At 44.7% G+C, this 19,571-nt stretch overlaps 1 protein-coding gene across 1 annotated transcript in view; it reads right to left on the reverse strand.

The window, feature by feature from the left end:
- The window catches only part of LOC144679989 (piezo-type mechanosensitive ion channel component 2-like), a 1,019,816-nt gene that overhangs the window by 128,113 nt on the left and 872,132 nt on the right, over positions 1-19,571 (reverse strand). Inside the window, exons 34-36 of the mRNA XM_078541050.1 lie at positions 17,983-18,082; positions 16,715-16,792; positions 15,317-15,483 (exon numbers count right to left, since the gene is read on the reverse strand). Of these exons, the coding sequence (XP_078397176.1) occupies positions 15,317-15,483; positions 16,715-16,792; positions 17,983-18,082 (345 nt within the window). The remainder of the gene's footprint in view (positions 1-15,316; positions 15,484-16,714; positions 16,793-17,982; positions 18,083-19,571) is intronic.

Consider the following 19,571-nt stretch of genomic DNA (forward strand, 5'->3'; position numbering starts at 1 on the left):
CAGGTTACAGACGCTCTGTTCAGGCGTGCATTGACCTTCATCCACTACCGTTGGGACCAGGCAAGCTAGACGCAGTGAGCCAGAGGCTTCTCAGCAATTGCTGGTTTCCCCCAGAATCAGAATCACAGAATCACACAGTGCAGAAGAGGTCTGCACCAACATGTGAAAAACACCTGACCTACCTACCTAATCCCATTTACCAGTACTTGGCCCATTGCCTTGAATGTTATGATATGCCAAGTGCTCATCCAGGTACTTTTTAAAGGATGTGAGGCAACCCGCCCCCACCACCCTCCCAGGCAGTGTATTCCAGACCGTCACTACCCTCTGGGTCAGTCACAAGGGGGCATAAGTTCAAGGTGAGGGGCAGGGGGTTTAGAGGGGATGTGAGGAAAAACTTTTTACCCAGAGGGTGGTGACGGTCTGGAATGCGCTGCCTGGGAGGGTGGTGGAGGCGGGTTGCCTCACATCCTTTAAAAAGTACCTGGATGAGCACTTGGCACGTCATAACATTCAAGGCTATGGGCCAAGTGCTGGTAAATGGGATTAGGTAGGTAGGTCAGGTGTTTCTCACGTGTCGGTGCAGACTCGATGGGCCGAAGGGCCTCTTTTGCACTGTGATTCTGTGATTCTCACAACCCCCCTAAACCTCCTGCCCCTCATCTTGAACTTATGTCCCCTTGTGACTGACCCTTCAACTAAGGGGAACAGCTGCTCCTTATCCACCCTGTCCGTGCCCCTCATAATCTTGTACACCTCGATCAGGTTGCCCCTCAGTCTTCTCTGCTCCAACGAAAACAACCCAAGGCTATCCAACCTCCCTTCATAACTTAAATGTTTCATCTCAGGCAACATCCTGGTGAATCTCCTCTGCACCCCCTCCAGTGCAATCACATCCTTCCCATAATGTGGCGACCAGAACTGCACACAGTACTCCAGCTGTGGCCTCACCAAGGTTCTATACAACTCCAATATGACCTCCCAAATTTTGTAATCTATGCCTTGATTGATAAAGGCATGTGTCACATATGCCTTTTTCACCATCCCACTTCAGAGATCTATGGACACACACGCCAAGGTCCCTTTGTTCCTCAGAACTTCCTAGCGTCATGCCGTTCATTGAATACTTCCTTGTCAAATTACTTCTTCCAAAGTGTATCACCTCACACTTTTCAGAGTTAAATTCCATCTGCCACTTATCTGGCCATTTGACCATCCCGTCTATACCTTCCCGTAGCCCAAGTCACTCAACCTCACTGTTAATCACCCGGCCAATCTTTGTGTCATCCGCAAACCTACTAATCCTACCCCCTACATAGTCATCTATGTCGTTTATATAAATGACAAATAATAGGGGACCCAGCACAGATCCCTGTGGTACGCCACTGGACACTGGCTTCCAGTCACTAAAGCATCCTTCTGTCTTCACCCTCTGCCTCCTACAACTAAGCCAATGTTGAATCCACCTTATCAAGTTACCCTGTATCCCATGTGCATTGGCCTTCTTTATAAGTCTCCCATGTGGGGCCTTCTCAACGGCTTTGCTGAAATCCATATAAACTACATCAACTGCACTACCCTCATTACACACCTGGTCACCTCCTCAAAAAATTCAATCAAATTTGTTAGGCATGACCTCCCTCTGACAAAGCCATGCTGACTATCCCTGATCAAACCTTGCCTCTCCAAGTGGAGACAGATTCTCTCCTTCAGAATTTTCTCCAATAGTTTCCCTACCACTTACGTGAGACTCACTGGCTTGTAGTTCTCTGGCTTATCTCTACAACCCTTCTTAAATAGCGGAACCACATTAGCTGTTCTCCAGTCCTCTGCCACGTCCCCTGTGGCCAGAGAGGAATTAAAAATTTGGGCCAGAGCCCCGGCGATCTCCTCCCTTGCCCCCCTCAGCAGTCTGGGACACAAATCATCTGGACCTGGAGATTTGTCCACTTTTAAGCCCACCAACACCTCCAATACTTTGTCACTCCCTATATCAATTTGCTTAAGATTCGCAGTCTCTCTCTTCGAGTTCAATACCTTCATCCTCATTCTCTTGGGTGAAGACGGATGTGAAGTATTCATTCAACACTTTAGTAATGTCCTCTGGCTCCACCCATAGATTGCCCCCTTGGTCCCTTATGAGCCCTACTCCTTCCCTGGTTATCCTCTTCCCATTGATATACTTATAGAATATCTTGGGATTTTCCCTACTTTTACCAGCCAGAGCTTTCTCATATCCCCTCTTTGCTCTCCTAATTGCTTTCTTAAGCTCCAACCTGCACTTTCTGTACTCCACTAATGCCTCCACTTATTTGCTTCCCTTATACCTGCTAAAAGCCTCTCTTTTCCTTCTCATCGTAACCTGAATACCTTTGGTCATCCATGGTTCTCTGGGCTTGTTACTCTTTCCTATCACCCTAGAGGGAACATGTCGAGCCTGTACCCTCCCCATTTCCTTTTTGAACACCCCCCACTGTTCCTCTGTAGATTTCCCCACAACTAGCTGCTCCCGGTCTACCTTGGCCAGATCCTGCCTTATTTTACTAAAATCCACTCTTCCCCCAATCCAAAACACTTTTTGGAACTTGTTTATTTCTTTGTCCATAACAAACTTAAACTGTACCATGTTGTGGTCGCTATCACTAAAATGCTCTCCCACCACCACCCCAGCCACCTGTCCGGCTTCATTCCCCAGAATTAGGTCCCTTGTTGGACCCTCTACATATTGACCTAAAAAGTTCTCCTGTACACATTTCAAGAATTCCACTCCATCCAAGCCCTTAACACTATGTCTATCCCAATTAATGTTGGGAAAGTTGAAATCACCTAATATAATTACCCTATTGTTATTGTTTTTACACACATCCGCAAATTGTGCACATATTTGCTCCTCAATTTCCCGCTGACTATCTGGGGGGTCTATAATAAACACCTAACAATGTGGCTGCCCCTTTTTTATTCCTAAGCTCTACCCACAATTCATTCGATGCCCCCTCCAAGATATCATCTCTCCTTACTGCAGTAACTGACTCCTTAACTAATAATGCAATGCCTCCTCCTCTTTTACCCCCTCCGCTGTCTCGTCTGAAGATTCTATATCCCGGAATGTTGAGCTGCCAATCCTGTCCCTCCCTCAAGCACATCTCAGTGATGGCTACTATATCACAATTCCACGTGTCAATCCTCACCCTTAACTCATCTGTTTTGCGTGTCTGTGTCCCTATTCTGCTAACATTCTGTGTCCCCTCCCCCTGCCAAATTAGTTTAAACTCCTCCCAACAGCACTAGCAAACCCGCCCACAGGGATGTTAGTCCCGCTCTGGTTCAGATGTGGACCATCCCGCTTGTACAGGTCCCACCTTCCCCAGAAATGGTTCCAGTGATCCAGGAATCTAAAACCCTCCCTCCTGCATCAACTCTTAAGCCACGTATTCATCTACTCTATTCTCCTATTTCTGAGCTCGCTAGCATGTGGCACTGGGAGTAATCCAGAGATTACAACCAGAGAGGTCTTGCTTTTTAGTCTACTGCCTAACTCCCTGAATTCTTGATGCAAGACCTCATCCCTCTTTCTACCGATATCATTGGTACCAACATGTCCCATGACCTCTGCCTTATCACCCTCCCCCTTCAGAATGCCCTGCAGCCATTCAGTGACATCCGGGACCCTGGCATCAGGGAGGCAAAACACCATTCTGGAGTCACATTGACAGCCACAGTAGCGCTTATCTGTTCCCCTGACTATAGAATCCCCTATTACTATTGCTCTTCCTCTCTTCCTCCCCTCCTGTACAGGCTGCTTGTGGTGCCAGAAGCTTGGCTCTGTCTGCACTCCCCCGCATCCAGACTGCACACATGTGGCCATCAAGGCACCAGCAGGTGAGTCCAGTGCCTTTGTTAACAGGAAGGGCTTCCACTCCATAAATGTGCAGATAGTGTGTGATCACAGGATGTTGATTTTACAAGTCTGTGCAAGGGACCCAGGCAGCTCCCATAACGCCTACATCCTCAGACACTCCCAGGTGCCGGGGCTCTTCAGTGCTCCAGCCCAGCTTGATGGTTGGCTGCTGGGTGATAAGGGCTATCCCCTCAGAAGGTGGCTCATGACGCCTCTCCACCATCCAAGAACAGAAGCTAAGCAGCGGTACAATAGGAGCCACGTCTCCACAAGGGCTGTGGTGGAGAGAACCATCGGTTTTCTCAAGATATGCTTCCGATGCCTGGACCACTCAGGAGTCGCGCACCAGTACCCCAGATCGTATCTCGGTGATAGTGGTTGCATGCTGCGATCTCCACAATCTTGCGCTGGAAAGGGGGATCGCAGTGGACGATGAAGATGTCGACGCAGTGGCTGCAGCTGCATACAATGAGTCCAGCAGTGAGTCCGAGGATGAGCGTGCACAGGGAAATGCTGAGGGGGTAGACACTGACCCTGGCATACACCCGGGAGGCTTTAATCCAATGAACCTTCAGCAAGCACACAACAGATGGAGCACCAGGACAAGCATGGGCTGTAGGCTCAATACTCCACACCTAAGTGCAAAATCTGCCAGGTTAGGAACAGTCACAAAGGGCCTTGTTAATAGAGCTGAATGTCCAACAAAGCACTCATTACAGTTTTGGAAACCTTACACATGCAGAAGAGGCAGTCTCAGCCATGGTGACATATCTGAATTTAGTATGTCAAGCAAACCAACTTATTCCAAAAAAAAGACTATAGTGTTATAAATCAAAACAAATCAGAAGGACCTCATCTCGGGCCAGCACAAATGCACCAGTGAGAAACCCGTGGTGTGCCTAAGGTGTTTTTGTTTCTGGATGCTACATCTTGGTGCTGCCCCATCACTCGGAGTGGCAGCTGAGATAGCCTGCTGACTCTGCTATCCTGTTGGTCTTGATGATTTTGGCAGTTATCCTCTGGCCTGTGGAGCCAGTGCTGGCCCCACCTGGGAGGGAGCTGCCAATTCCACAGCTGGCATCTCCCCCGTCGTCGCAGCCTCACCGGATGCTACAGTCACTGGGAACCCTCATCCAAAGCACCCTGAGAAGTGCCCACAGAGATGCCAGGCAGCTGCTGCGCCAATGTGAGGTCGCTTCGGGCCTCCCTGCTCACCGTAGATGGATGGGCACCGAGCTGGGAAAGTTGATGGCCAAACCATCTCCCACACTGGCACTGACCAGCTGAGGTCAATGCCACTGTGAGAGTTTGCTGGTCAGAGCGCACCCCCAGGAAGCTCTGATGGGTCTCCTGGAGAAGCCTCTCCACGAGAGTCGCCACTCTCTCCATGAAGGATGCATGGCACTCGGGCATGTGGCTCATTGCTTTGGCGATCATCCGCGTAGACTCCTCCAGCATGGAGACCAAGCCAAGCACAGCCTCATGTATCTTCCTCAGATGCTCCCGCACATCCGGCTGCATTTCCTGCACCTGCTGCTTTGCGGACGACTCCAGAGGCACATCATCAGGCACCGACTGAGCATGTGCCTGGTCCCCTGCAGTCCTCCGACTGCTGGTGCCAAGGGCACTCTCTGTCTCTGCCAGCTCCTTCAATGACTGTGAAGTGCCCTCACCACTGTGCCCTGGGACACTAGCCGATGTTCAAATTCCCATCGAGGCGCTAGTATCTGCGCTGGTGCATGCCTCGCAGAAATGGTGTGATGCTGGTGAGACTTCAGACCCCTCAGGTGTGAGAGAGGGCCTCTGCTGCTCCTCCTCCTGGCCCTGCTCCGCTGATGCTGAAAGGGAGAACAAGGACAGTGGATCAGTTAATGTGGTGACAATGTCAAAGCGCATCCCTCTCCTCTGGATCATTGTGCGCTCATCATTCCATAACCAATGGTCAAGCCATGTTGCAAAATTAAATCAATTAACATTCAGCACTGCTATTGCTATCGGGAGAACAATGCTGACCTCACTGTTGTGCACCCCAGCTTCACCGACACCAGTGGACTTGGGCGCATGGCGTCTCTCCAGATCCAGGGCCTCCTGCTCGAAGCGGCTAAGAATGGTGATATGCGCCTGGCTGCCGCCAGTCCTCGCACGCTCTGCCGCGTTATGAGCATTCTTCTCTTGAAAATGAGACAAGCATTGATTAGTGCAAATTGCACATGGACTCTCTTCGCACACAGCCCAACGCAACCAGAGTGGGACATTGCAGGGCTCCAGTGCCTCCTCACCCCGCTGCTGCCGAACACCCAAAGATGCTAGGCCTGCTCCCCACCTCCCCACCCCCCCCCTCCCCTTGGACACATGCTGTCTACATCATATTAGGCACCACATGGTATATCCTTCCATAGCAAGGAAGCGCAAGCATGTGGAGTGTAGAGCGCAGCAGATGGTTCGTTGCCATGCCACCTTGAAGCTCCCCTCCCAGCATGTCATCACCCTGACTTGGACATCTCCTGGAATTCAAACAGAGTGCCTAGGTGCAGCTCCTCCAGATTGCCCCCAACCCAGTCATGTGGGACTTAGTGTAACACATGCTGCGGGCAAAACACATCTCTTCATCACCCTCTCAGGCTGACCTCAGCATGGGCAGTATCTGCTTGCCCACCCAGCAAAGGTAAAATACCGTCAATGATTCAATGCAGTCACTACACTCATTTTGGTGGGGGGGCAAGCAGCAAGGTGGTAAGCTGACCTGCTGGGCTAAATGACCAATGCCAACATGGTACTCACCATGCCAGAGCACAACAAGTTGTTGAAGGGCTTGCGACACTGTATCCAGGTGCACCGCACCACGTCGTGGGAGCTCACCACCTCCGCCACCTCCTTCCAGGCACATTTCATCATGTGGAGGGGGGCCTCCTCCTCCCATCCTGGGGAACCAGCCCCTCCGGTCGTGCTGCCACCTCTTTGAGGAGGGCAGCAAGACAGTCATCTGAAAAATGAGGGGCACTCTGGCCCTCCCCACCCTACCCTCCAGCCTGGCCTGTCCCTCTGACCTACCCTCCAGCCTGGCCTGCTCCGCCGGCCTACCCTCCGGACTGGCCTATTCACCAGAAGCCCTCTGGTGAGCCCTTCCACTTGCCACTGTGAATAGCCTTGCATAAACAGGCCGCCGGGTCGCAATTGAACCCGGCGGCCAGTGCACTCCCGCCGCCGCCCGCCTACTCCCGCTGCCGCCCGCCTACTCCCGCTATCCTCGGGAGTCACGCATTATACTTGGCAGGCCTTAATTGGCCCGCCCGCATAAAATGGCGGCACGGACCCGATCACAGGCGGCGATCAGGTCCGTGCCCTCCTGCGCCTGCTTCGCTCCCCCGCCAAACAGAAAATTCAGCCCCATGACTATTTCAATTAGGGCAAGGTTAGTAAACGTAGTTTGTCTGCATGCATTTGTAATAAGAGGCTATGGTGAAGTTGAATGTAGGAGTAAATAGGTTGGTTTTAAAATTTGCATTAGCTGATAGGTAGGGAATTGACTTTTTAGCTGTTGAATTTCAAAGGGGAGTTTAGAAAAGCGACTTTTACAACTTACAAAGGTTTCATGAGCAAACAAGGGGAGGTTATTAAATTTTATTTGACCAGAAAGTGTAGGCAATAGGAAAACATGAAAGGTTTTTATATTGGGACAAGTTGAATTAAAAGAGGTGTTTGAGTAAGATGGAATCTGTGGTGAAAGGGAAAAACGATATTTAAGGAAAGATGTGGCTGTGTGGGGAAAATGTCCTGAGACCAGCTCTGTGCTGAGAAAAGGTGTGAAATCTGAGACAGCCATCCAGTCAAACCAGAAAAGTATTTGTCTCAGAAAGCAGTTTGTTTCTTTAATTTTCTTGGATTTCCACAGCAGAGTGGAAGAGAGCGAGAAGTCGTGTGGTATACTTTTTTGCATTGGATAATATTACGGGATTTTTATGGTTAAAAATCTATAAGGGAGCTGTTGCCAAAAGTTTACTTGAGTGTTCTGACCAAGTGGGGTTTTTGGGGGATGTTTTGTAAAACTGTTTTTAACAGTGTAACTTTAATCTTGTGTATTTAAGTTCTTTCCTTCTTGTTAATAAATCTCTTAATTTTAAAATCCTAAAAGTATTACTGGGATTCTATGCTTCTGGGATCAGCAGTTCTCTCCCTCATTTTCAAAATACAAAAAAAAAATTATGCTCAGTAAGACAAGTTTCCCATATTGGCTGTGGTCATAACAAATTTGGGGGCTCTTTGCGGGATTTAAAATTCCTTGATTGACTTGGAATTTGTGAATCTAGAGGACGGGAGTACGAGGAGAATACTGAACCCAGCAGTTTTGTATTGAGGGATTTTAAAGTGATTGGACTGGAAAATGGCTCTGGCAGTTGCTAAGACTTTTTTTGGGTGTGGAAGATGTGACTGTGGAGTGTTTGAAATCTCTGACTAAAACTCAGCTGAGAGAGTTAACAGATACAAACATATGAACAAAGAGCAGGAGTAGGCCCCTCAAACCTGCTCCGCCATTTAATAACATCATGGCTGATCTGATAGTAACCTCAAATCTGCATCCTGCCTACCCCCGATAACACATCACCCCCTTGCTTACCAAGAATCTATCCACTTCTGCCTTAAAAATATTAAAAGACTCTGCTTCCACCACCTTTTCAGGAAGAGAGTTCTAAAGACTCACGACCCTCTGAGAGAAAAAGTTTCACCTCATCCCTGTTTTAAATGGCCGACCCCTTATTTTTAAACAGTGGCCCCTAGTTCTAGATTCTCCCAGAAGAGAAAACATCCTCTCCACATCTACCCTGTTAAAACCTCTCAGGATCTTATATGTTTCGATCAAGTCACTTCTTATTCTTCTAAACTCCAGCGGGTACAATCCTAGCCTGTCCAACCTTTCCTCAGAAGACAACCAGCCCATTCCAGGTCTGACAAACCACCTCTGAACTGCTCCCCTTTATCCACAGCATGTTACTTCCCGGAAGAACTCCAATAAATTGGTTAAACATGATTTCCCTTGCAAAAAACCATGTTGAATCTGCTTGATTACCTTAAACTTATCCAAGTGCCCTGCTTTAGCTTCTTTAATAATAGCTTCTAACATTTGCCGTATGACAAATGTTAAGCTCACATGGCCTATAGTTTCCTGCTTTCTGTCTCCCTCCCTTTTTGAATAACGGAGTTACATATGCTATCTTCCATTCTAATGGGACCTTCCCTGAATCAAGGGAGTTTTGGAAAATTAAAACCAATGCATCAACTATCTCACTAGCCACTTTTTTTAAGGCTCCAGGATGGAGTCCATCAGGACCCAGGCACATGTCAGCCCACAGCTCCAACAATTTACTCAGTATCACTTTTCTGGTGATTGTAATTTTCCTGAGTTCCCCCCTCCCTTCCATTTCCTGATTTATAGCTGCTTCTAGATTGTTACTTGTATCCTCTATAATGAAGACTGATGCAAAATACCTGGTCAATTCATCTGCTATTTCCTTGTTTCCGACTATCAACTCTCCAGATTCACTTTCTAAGGGACCAACACTCACTTTGTTAACTCATGTTTATTTTGAAGTATTTATAGAAACTCTTACTATCTGATTTTGTATTTCTGGCTAGCTTTCTCTTGTTCTCTTTTCTCTCCTGATTAATCTTATAGTCATCCTTTGCTGTTCCTTATATTCTGATGTGGTGCTGCCTGTGACACCTGGCGCTGATGACCACGACTGCTGTCCGAAGCAAGGTAGGCAAAAAACCTCAAACTACTGAGAAAATTACAGCTCGCCAGGTTTATGTACAGTTGTGAAACAAGTTGGCGTGACCAGATGATCCAGTGTGGGGGGATGATTCTGGCGAGCAAGGTTTATAATGAGATTCTAAAGTGTTGAAATTAGGTTCCTGAAATGTGGCGATGGGAAATGCGGCCTGCCATTGATCTCTGGAGCGGATAATCGCAAATTGGTTTCACGATGGCGTAAAACCGATTTTTGGCCTTCTCGCCATATTATCTGCTCATGCCCGCCATGACGCTCACTGCAAATGGGACTGGACAATACCACCCTTTGTCTAAGAAAGAAGTTGGTTTCCTATACCTTCTTGGATTTTCACAGCAGACTGGAAGATAGTGGGAATTTGTGTGGTATACCTTTACTAAAGTGACAGCAGTTTTCATCTTGGGTAATATTACTGGGTTTTTATGGTTAAAAGTCTATAAGGGAGCAGTTGCCAAGTAGTTTACTTGTGTGTTCTGACCAAGTGGGTTTTTTCAGGGTTGTTTTGTAAAACTTATTTTAACTGTGTAACTTTAATCTTGTGTGCTTAAGTTTTTTCGTCCTTGTTAATAAATCCTTTAATTTTAAAATCCTAAAAGTGTTACTGGGATTCTATGCTTCAGGGGTTAATAGTTCTCTCCCTTGTTTTCAAAATACAAAGAAATGGTTATGATCAGTAGGACAAGTTTCCCTCTGGGATTTGGCTTGCTCAGCAAATAACATCGGCTGTGATTACAACATTAGAAATTAGTTTATGCTAATTTTCAGGCGGGGGTTTGTGATTTGCGATGTTCACATTCCTGCCCAAATTGAGCACAAATTTGGTGCACCCATCTCATGTGAATGACTGTAGCATTTGGCCAAGCGGGTCCCACACTGCTGGCTGACTTCTGCTCACCAGGATAATCCAACAGCGTTGTTCACAAACCACATAGTGCAGCCAGCTCATTTTAAAGGCAGGCTGTAGAATTTAAAGAGAAGCAGACCCAGAGGCACTGCCACTGCTGCTTCTGCATCAGCCTTTCCCCTCACAGAATGTCAGATGGGCCGCTCAGGAAGCAATGAAACTTCTAGCCCAAGAATTCCTCTTATGGGATGGAAGTAATTCTTCCTGGGCTAAAAATTTGACAAGGCCGGTTAGTAGGCATGGAGATTGCAATGCGCAATTATCCCACACCTGATGGAAGTGATGCAGGCAGCACAGAAAGTTTCTGTTACCTTCTCATCTCCATGGGCAGAATTTCCCGGTCGGCGTGTAGGGGTGGGACCCGCATGCTGACGCATAAAATGACGTGGGGTGACGTCGGCGTGCGTCCCGACGTTACCCCGCATCATTTAGATTTTCAGTTCGGTGGGTGTGCAACCGAATCGGCTGCGTGCCCGCCAAACTGTCGAAGGTCTATTAAGGCCTGTTAATTACCCAATTGAGGTCGTTGTCGGGGCTGCCCGTCCAACCTTACGGTTGGCGAGCAGGCCAGGAGCCCAAGCAGGCTTCTGAAGAAACATGAAACCTCATCCACGGGCGGTTTTAAAAATGTTTATTAAGTTTTAACATTCAAGTGATTGACATGTCCCAGCTCATGTGACAGTGTCACATGAGGGGACTTTACAATAATTTTTTTTTCTCCATTCAGCAGTTTTTAAAGCTGAAGTGATCTCCCTGAGGCAGCACTTTGCCTCAGGGAGATCTGTGGGCTCGTTTGCACATGCGCGAAAGAGTGCACAGACCTCTCAGGGAATCCCCCCCAACCCGCACAGGGAGCGCACAGTGCTTCGAGGTGGACATCACGCTAGACGGGCCTTAATTGGCCTGCCCACATAAAATGGCGGCGCACCCCCGACCAGGGGTGCCGATCAGGAACCCGCCCACCCCCAAGCGCACCTGTACAACCCCCCCAACAGGCAGAAAATTCTGCCCCATGATTGGGAGGACAGGCAGGAAAGTGGAGTTAAGGACATGATCAGGAAAGCCGTGATCTTAGTGGATGTAGACAGCAGCTCAGACGTTGGCTCTGCATGTAACTTAGAAGATGGTATAGAGGCTGGATTTGCATGTGGTGAGTTACCATACACAAGCGGGTTGCCCCAAGGCCAGAGGAAAAGACTAGCATGTGTACCAGCTCCCCTGGAGGGTGAAGTCTCAGACAAATTCTGTTGCAGAGGAGTCGGATGAGGACTTCATTGGGGTTTACACAGGAAAAGGCTTAATGGACATGCACATCAAAATACTTGGTGCATTTGCAAGCCCACGAAAGGTTTGCTGCTACTGTCAAGGAGCATGGTGGACACCACTTCCAAATTGATATAGGGGAGTGTTTGGAGTCCAACCCATTCAGCATGGAAAAAGTGCCCAATTCCAGGAGATCACTTGGGGGCCCCGCCGTGATGCAACATTTGATGATCAGCTTCCATTGCAGCCGAGGAAAAAGCCCCCAACATCTGATTGCTGCAGTGGAAGCTCAGATTGAAGTCAGGAGGTCTCTGCTTGTTGCCATGCAAGTCCAGATTGGCACCATGCAGGCTGCCATCATGGCTGTGAATACCAGTGGTCAAAGGAACTTTCAATTCTCATAGCAGTCCAACAATCTGTGCTCCAGTGGGTTACTTGGATTGTTGGGGCATCGCTCTGGGGAAGTGGAAGTAGGAATGGCTCTGTGGTGCATAAACCTGCTGTCCTCCCTCAGGATGACTGCATCTGTGCGCCCACCAATGCCAGTCTACCATTGTCCCAGGTGTTGCCTGTCAGCCAGCAAGCCCAGACCGCTGCCATCAATGCTGACAGGGTAAAGTCTGAAGTCTGACCATCAAGCCTCAGAGATGCAAGGACTACTACAATATACCCCAATGGAAGTCAGCAGGCTAACCATGCTACCAACCATGCTACCGTCACTAGGGTAGTACTGCATAGGATCACCTAAACAGGCAAAGAAACCCTTAAGACAGGCACTAAGGAAAACCAGGGTGATTAGTTGAATATCGTATGTATTCTGACAAGTGTTGTTGGATGAAACTGATATTGAATAGTTCTTGTTTGTTTTCTTTTATTTCAGAATTTTGGCAAATGATGGTCTGTGACAGAAGGATCGAAGGTGGGGAAGTGTGGACCAAATAATGATTGGGGGATTTTTTAGGGGAACCAGAATCAGATGAGATGCTCACGGATAGCCCATTTGAAGTGATGATGTCCTGGATAGTTCCACTCTTCCTCCTCCTCCTGAAGTGCTGACAGAAGGACTGGAGGCAAGTGCTAACTTCATGAGAGCATGTGTATAGCGGGTATCCCTTGTCTCTGGGCAGCCACCCTCTGGTTCAACATGATGGTTTGAAGGTGGCTGGAACAGGATGACTGGTACAAGATGAAAGCATTGTGACTGCTGCCAGGATAGCAGAAGTTCAGTAACATGGTGGTCTGTACGTGCTGTACACCAACTACACATTTGCAGTTTGGTACATCTTCCCATTGAGGTGTGGCACCCACAGAGCCATATGCCTGCAGCCGATGGTGACCTGCAACATTGGGAATCCTGCAATCCTGGCAAAGCCACCTACTCACTCCACCTGTTTCTCTCTCTGCTCAGACAGAAGACAATGAAGTTCACTCCCCAGGTGCACAGGGCCTCATGAAAATTCATTGACCTGAAATGTTAACCCTGTTTCCCCTCCTCAGCTGCTGCCTGACCTACTGAGTATTTCGAGCATTTTCTATTTTTATTTCAGATTTCCAACATCCAGAGTATTTTGCTTGTTTTAGTGTTTAATTCACTGCCACCTCTGCTCCATGAATGCCCACCTTGAAGAAGTTCTGTTCTTCTCTCCAATTCCTTCATTGTTTTCTCTTTCCCTTCATGTGTTTGATCAGGTTTCCACTAAGACTTACTCTCACAGCCACATTTCCTCAATCAGCAATTTGGAGGCCAAAGAAGTGGGCATGGAAGTGAAACTCATTGAGGTAGGGGTGTAAGGAGATAAAGCTGAGTTATTTGCTACGGGCAGATCATACATTGTCAGAGAGGAGGAGGTCAGCGAGTATCATGAATACACAGCAAGAGGTGAGGTTAGAAGAAGGAATGGTGCCAAAGGAAAATGAAGGGGAACAAAGATCTGGAGGGGTGTTGGTACCCATGAGTTGTTGGAGCTTGTGATCCTTAAATCTGAAAGGAAGAAAAAAAGTTTTTTGCTAAGGCATTGAATGAAACAAAGGATGAAGTTAAACTGCAAACCAGGATGTGAGTCAATTCTGCTGAAGAGAGAGGCCAAGGGCATGCATATGGCCGCACATTGTATTGATTGTGGATCTCAGGATGTGGCGAGAACAGCAGTTTGAGGAATGTTGAATATCTCCAAGATACATGTAATAATGGATAATCCAAACAATCCAAACTAGAATTTCAGTTGGAGTCTGCATGGAATAAGTTGGAGCCAGAGAAATTGCTAATTGAGGAAATGTGGCTGTGAGTCACCTGAAAGTTGAATGCTCTCGCCTTTCAATAGCACTGGTGGTGGGGTTGGAACGGGTGTCTGTCGTGCAGTTGAAAGCATATTCAGCAGTGCATGTTTAACGGTGGGCGTTAATAGGGCAAGCAAGGTCCAAAATGGCAGGTTATGTGCCTATTATATCACTCTGCAAAATGGCAAATGGCACTGGCCATGCCAGACATTGGCAGGAACGGACTAGCCCACCTTTATTCATCTCTAGTCATGCTGAAACCAGCAGCACTATGAAACCAAATTTTGTGCCTTCTTCATTTAAAAATAATATATAATTAGGATTGTCCTGCTTATTTAGTCTAATTGTTAACTTTATTGTGATTTATAGATGCTGCTAATTACAAAAGATGAAAAGGAAAAGCTTTTGTAAATTTGACAGTTAATGTGATGAAATTTAGCGATTTCCAAATTAAATAAAAGTTATTTATAGAGCAAATGCCTGCTTGGGAGGAAAAAGGGTCCAAAAATGCATTACTTTCCTAACTGCTAATAGTCACAAAGGATGATCAAGGGTGATATGGGTTGCCAGGAAGATTGGTTTGAGCATACTGCACTTAAATAAGAAAAAACTAGAATGCAATAGCTGTAATGGAAAGGTGTGATTATGGAATTATGAAATGAATAGAATTGAAAGGCCTTCTTCACTTTGTAAGCTAATATTTTCCAATGTAATTCTACAAGTCATTGAGTGGCCTAACCTGAAGTCCAAAGCTTTAAATAATTTTGTCCTGTTACTGTCCCGTTCAAGACCTCTCTTCCCCACCTTGCTCCTCTGGATTGCCTCACTGCCGGCTAGTTGACGCAGGATGGGATCCTCCTGATATCCCACCCAACTAGAACCAGCAAGCTACAGCAGGTCACCAGCTTGAAGCCTACAGCTCTCTGCTGGCATGCTACATAGGCCCAGATATAGGCCTTAGATCAACATGAACAAGTAAGCAGAGTGCTGCTGTATTGACTCTGCATCTGTTTGGCTACTAGTTAAAAATCACTCCCATTATCATCAAATAGATGAAGTCTGGATAAAAGTCATATAGTAAGTATAGGCATCAGGATAATAGCATTTTTGAAACAAAATTGATTTTCTTAATTAAATCTTTTCAATCAATAAACAGGATTTAAGAAAGATGATTCCAATATTCCATACCTTCTTCACCTCTCTTGTAAGCATACATCTCTCTATCCTCAGCACTGTAGATATATCAATGCATTCTTTTGAGATTGAATTTAACCATTTTGTAAAACTGTCCACCAGAGCCAAGAAGAGAACCCACGTGAATTTCAGAAGATTAAACACTCGCTTGATAACATTATCTGGGAAACAGAGAGAGAAGGATTATTAGAAATAGTCACTTAAGAAATGTAAGCATGAATTTAGCCTTTCCAGCACTGAGTACAAACAGAGAATTCAGACTTTGAGGTAGGCCCCCAAGATTTTCTATCCTTTGAAATGAACTAGGCCAACCAAAAAATTAAAGTTAAGAGTGGTTAAGTTTATTAGGAAATGGCATTAAAAGTTACTGATTCAGGGCAGGTTGATGAAGTCAAGGTGGAGGTTATTTGTGATCTAAATCAATGGCAGGACAGAAGCGAGAGGGGGTGGTGGGGGGCTGCATGGTCTACTCCTGTTCCTATTTAGATGGAAGGCTGTGCAACAGCAAATGGGGTGCACTGACCTCTATGCCTAAATTGAAGATATGCGCTCTTTCATCTGAGTCAGGAGAGCTAAATCGCAAAATTTACCCTATACTGCTGTCATTTAATGTTGTTATTCTTTGAAGAAACAAATGACAGACAGGTGGATCAGTGCAAGATCATGTGCAAGACAACATTGGGACAGGGCATGTGAAATATGTGCAGATAATAAAAGTGCTTCCATAACCAAAAAATGAACAGGATTTGTATTAGATTATTACTTTTCTGATTTATATAATATATATGAACAGTGTTAATCATGTATTTAGATAGAACTTGACATTTGATTTAAAGGAAATTATTTTAAACCCTGCCACCTAATGTCTAAGCCAATATAGAAATCTACAATTTAGAATCAGATGAAAGGTCATTGACCTGAAATCTAAACTCGGTTTCTCTCTCCTGCTGTCTGACCTGCTGTGTATTTCTAGCACGTTTCTATTTCAGATTTCCAGCATCCACACTATTCTGCTTTTCATTATAACACTGTGTGCAATTTTGGGTCTTTATAATAGTTATAAAATATTATTCCATGACTACAATGATAAGAAAGAGGGTGGAGTAGGTTTTACATAATATATCTGGTGCTGAATTTTGTGCACAAGCACTCTTCTTGGCATGCAGGCATAGAGATCAAACGTTTGTATCCCATATGGTTTTTTGTCTATTAAAATGAAACTGAAACTGTGATGGGATGTGCTATTCTCAGTCTGAATTCTGAAGCTTGGTGCCATTACTTCTAATTGTTAAACTTTACCCTACAATTGAGAACTGACATAATTCCTCTGCCTGATGGATTCCTGCATAAAGCAATATGTTGTCTCTCTTCTAATGAAAGGATCTGTTATACCTGGTGCATTAGAGTCTTTATGCACTTCTTCTGGTGTTGGTAGCTCTTCTGTCTCTTCACATTCAATTGCAATGTGACCTAACAAAAAGATAGTGGAGTGGCATGTCAACAAACTCAACATTGATCCAATAGTGTGATCCATGCATTTGCTCCATTCTTCTATATTCTTTCAAATAGACGCCTAAGTGATCTCATAATGCTTTCATAGACACTACAAATATCTGAACATAGAGGTGAAAATAGTTGCCCATTCTCTGAGGAAACAAAAAGTAATAACTAAATAAATGAAGAATACTTTCACATCCATCACTCCATTCTTATCCAAGAAGTTTATTGAACGAGGTTTTAGATATCATTTATAAAGAAAACATGAGAAGGTGCACAGGGTTCCTTCACCTTCAGCAAAATAAAATTCCATGGCTTATCCATAAGCAAACTGAAATATTTCATGACCATTTTTTCTTTGAAATACATCACATTTCAGCTTTATACAAGTACTGGAATCTTGCATTGCGTGTTAGCTATCATATAACCTCAATTTCTCACAAAGCTAATTTGTTTTGTGGAAGTTTTGTGTTCCATGAAAAGTGCTTATGGGATCACCAGCCTATTTACCTGTACTGCATTCCAGATGTGCAAAGTACATATATGCAAACAATTACGGAGAGGGGGAAGTGGATGTGGAAAAGCATTGGAAATGGCTGAAATTCTGCCCGAAGCCAGAAAAGTCTCAACCCTGTCTTTATAAAATTCCATGACTTTTTAAGGATTTTAGGCCTTTTTGGAAATTTCCATAAAATACATCTACAAATTCCATGAGTTTTCCAGGTTTTCCTTGATCCATGGGAACTCTGGGTGTATTAAGAAATGGATTATTTTCAGAAATTTACCATCTCCTTTCCAAATTACTAGTGTTCTTTTCAACAAACAAAAACAACTATCAAGCTCAAATTTTACTATCGAAAACACACAGCGGTTTTTCTGTTTAACATACAGAATACAATGAGGTCTCCCTCTTTCCCTCCTTCCCCACCAGAATAATTACAATGAGATTATCTGACTTCACCTCTGGTCACCAAGAAGGGAAACAGATAAGGATATTGGAAGAGTCTGGAACAAATGGTGACTAAGTGTGAACGGGGAGCCAAATAGAGCACCTCCATTTTAACTTGCATCTTTTATTTGTAACTTAAAATAACTCATACTAGCAGCGTTATGAATATACAGGTGTGTCTCAGGTGAACTACAAAATGCTACACCAAAATTACCTCCTGCTTCTTTTTTACCGAATTCCCATCCTTTCCGCTTATTTTTCCCCCTTTCTTTTAACACTGACTTTGAATCTTTCATCCAGGTCTGATAAATGAACTGTAAAAAAAAAAGTTCACATAACTTCTTCACTAGATTTAAGGTGACACCATTCAGCGCACAACCATACCACAGAGAACAACAAGTGACATCCAGAAACTCACCACAGCATAAGTGGATTAAAAACACTGTACTTCATTGGGTTCAAACACAAGTGGAGTATACAGTTTATTAGCTGGAATAGCCAGGCTTCAGACTAGAGTTTGCAGCATATTTAATCCCTATTAACAATTTTAACTATAGTGCTGTATTGGTATTCAAAAAAACAGACACTGTAAAGGCATTAATATAAAAGTAATAATAAAAATCCACCATCTTATTTCTAATGCTTAACGTTTTGTCTAAAAGTAAGTGTAATACACAATATCTTCAGACACACAGATGTATGAAAATCTTACTTGCCTGTCTGCTGGTCACAATTGTCATATGCGAAATGGGCTAGGGGCTGATGCACTCTGTACCCTAGTAGCATGATTGTACAGCACAGAATTAGCATTATTTTGGTAATTTCACTCTGAGAAGCCACAGAATGGGTAGAAGAAAATGTCAAACTATTACATTAGGAATGATTTGCTGAGATTAGGATTTAGCATTGTGTTTGGATTGGAACAGAATAGAGGGAATTCCAAAACACTTGTAATTATATATGGTAGACTATACATACTATATCGGGACCGAGAGCACTTGATGCTGATGCCTGTTGTCTAAATGAAAGTGTTACTTTAACTAACATTTTTAATAGTTATATAAATTCAAACGCACCTTTGCAGCGAATGAGAGAGGTTCCCCTCAATATGTTCATTGGCTGCTTGTATGATGGATAATACACTCTATAAAGCCTATCTGAACTGCAATTTGTGGAAGTCTACTTCAAAAGCAGCCATAACATAATTCTGTACTATTTTTGGCCAGGTTTATATTTTTGAAATACCAAAGTACAGCACTACACAAATGTAAACAGAACAATAATGAGCAAATGATAGAGGGACAAGAAAACCCACAATACTTGTTTGCTATTTTTAGGACTTGTTAGTTTATTAAAAAGCATCATTAATGGTTAGTTCAAGTAATTTATTTGCAGCATTAATTTAGTTGCAATTAGCTGTAAGCCTCTGTGGTGATTTTTGATGGCACAGGAAAATCCTATCTGTTCAGCAGTATAACATTTCGCTTTCTTTTGTTGATTTACTCCCCACAACAGATGTTATCATTAGTAGACATACGCATACATGCAAAGCAAGAGCAACAAAAGCACAAAAAGTCAGCACTGATTTAAAGCAAGCACGGAAGCAAGACATGCATATTATGCCGTACAGAAGCTAAAGTATTTTCCAGCTCTCTTAGTTGAACTGGTGTGCTGAAAAACCAACACAAAGCTACACAAAATCAATCAGCATTCAAGCATTATTATCAACCTCTATCTTGAAAAATATTACATGAAACTCGATTTGAATCTATCATTTCCGTTTCCTTTATTTTATTTGAATAT

This window comes from Cetorhinus maximus, chromosome 4, assembly GCF_964194155.1.
Source record: "Cetorhinus maximus chromosome 4, sCetMax3.hap1.1, whole genome shotgun sequence".
Taxonomy (NCBI): domain Eukaryota; kingdom Metazoa; phylum Chordata; class Chondrichthyes; order Lamniformes; family Cetorhinidae; genus Cetorhinus; species Cetorhinus maximus.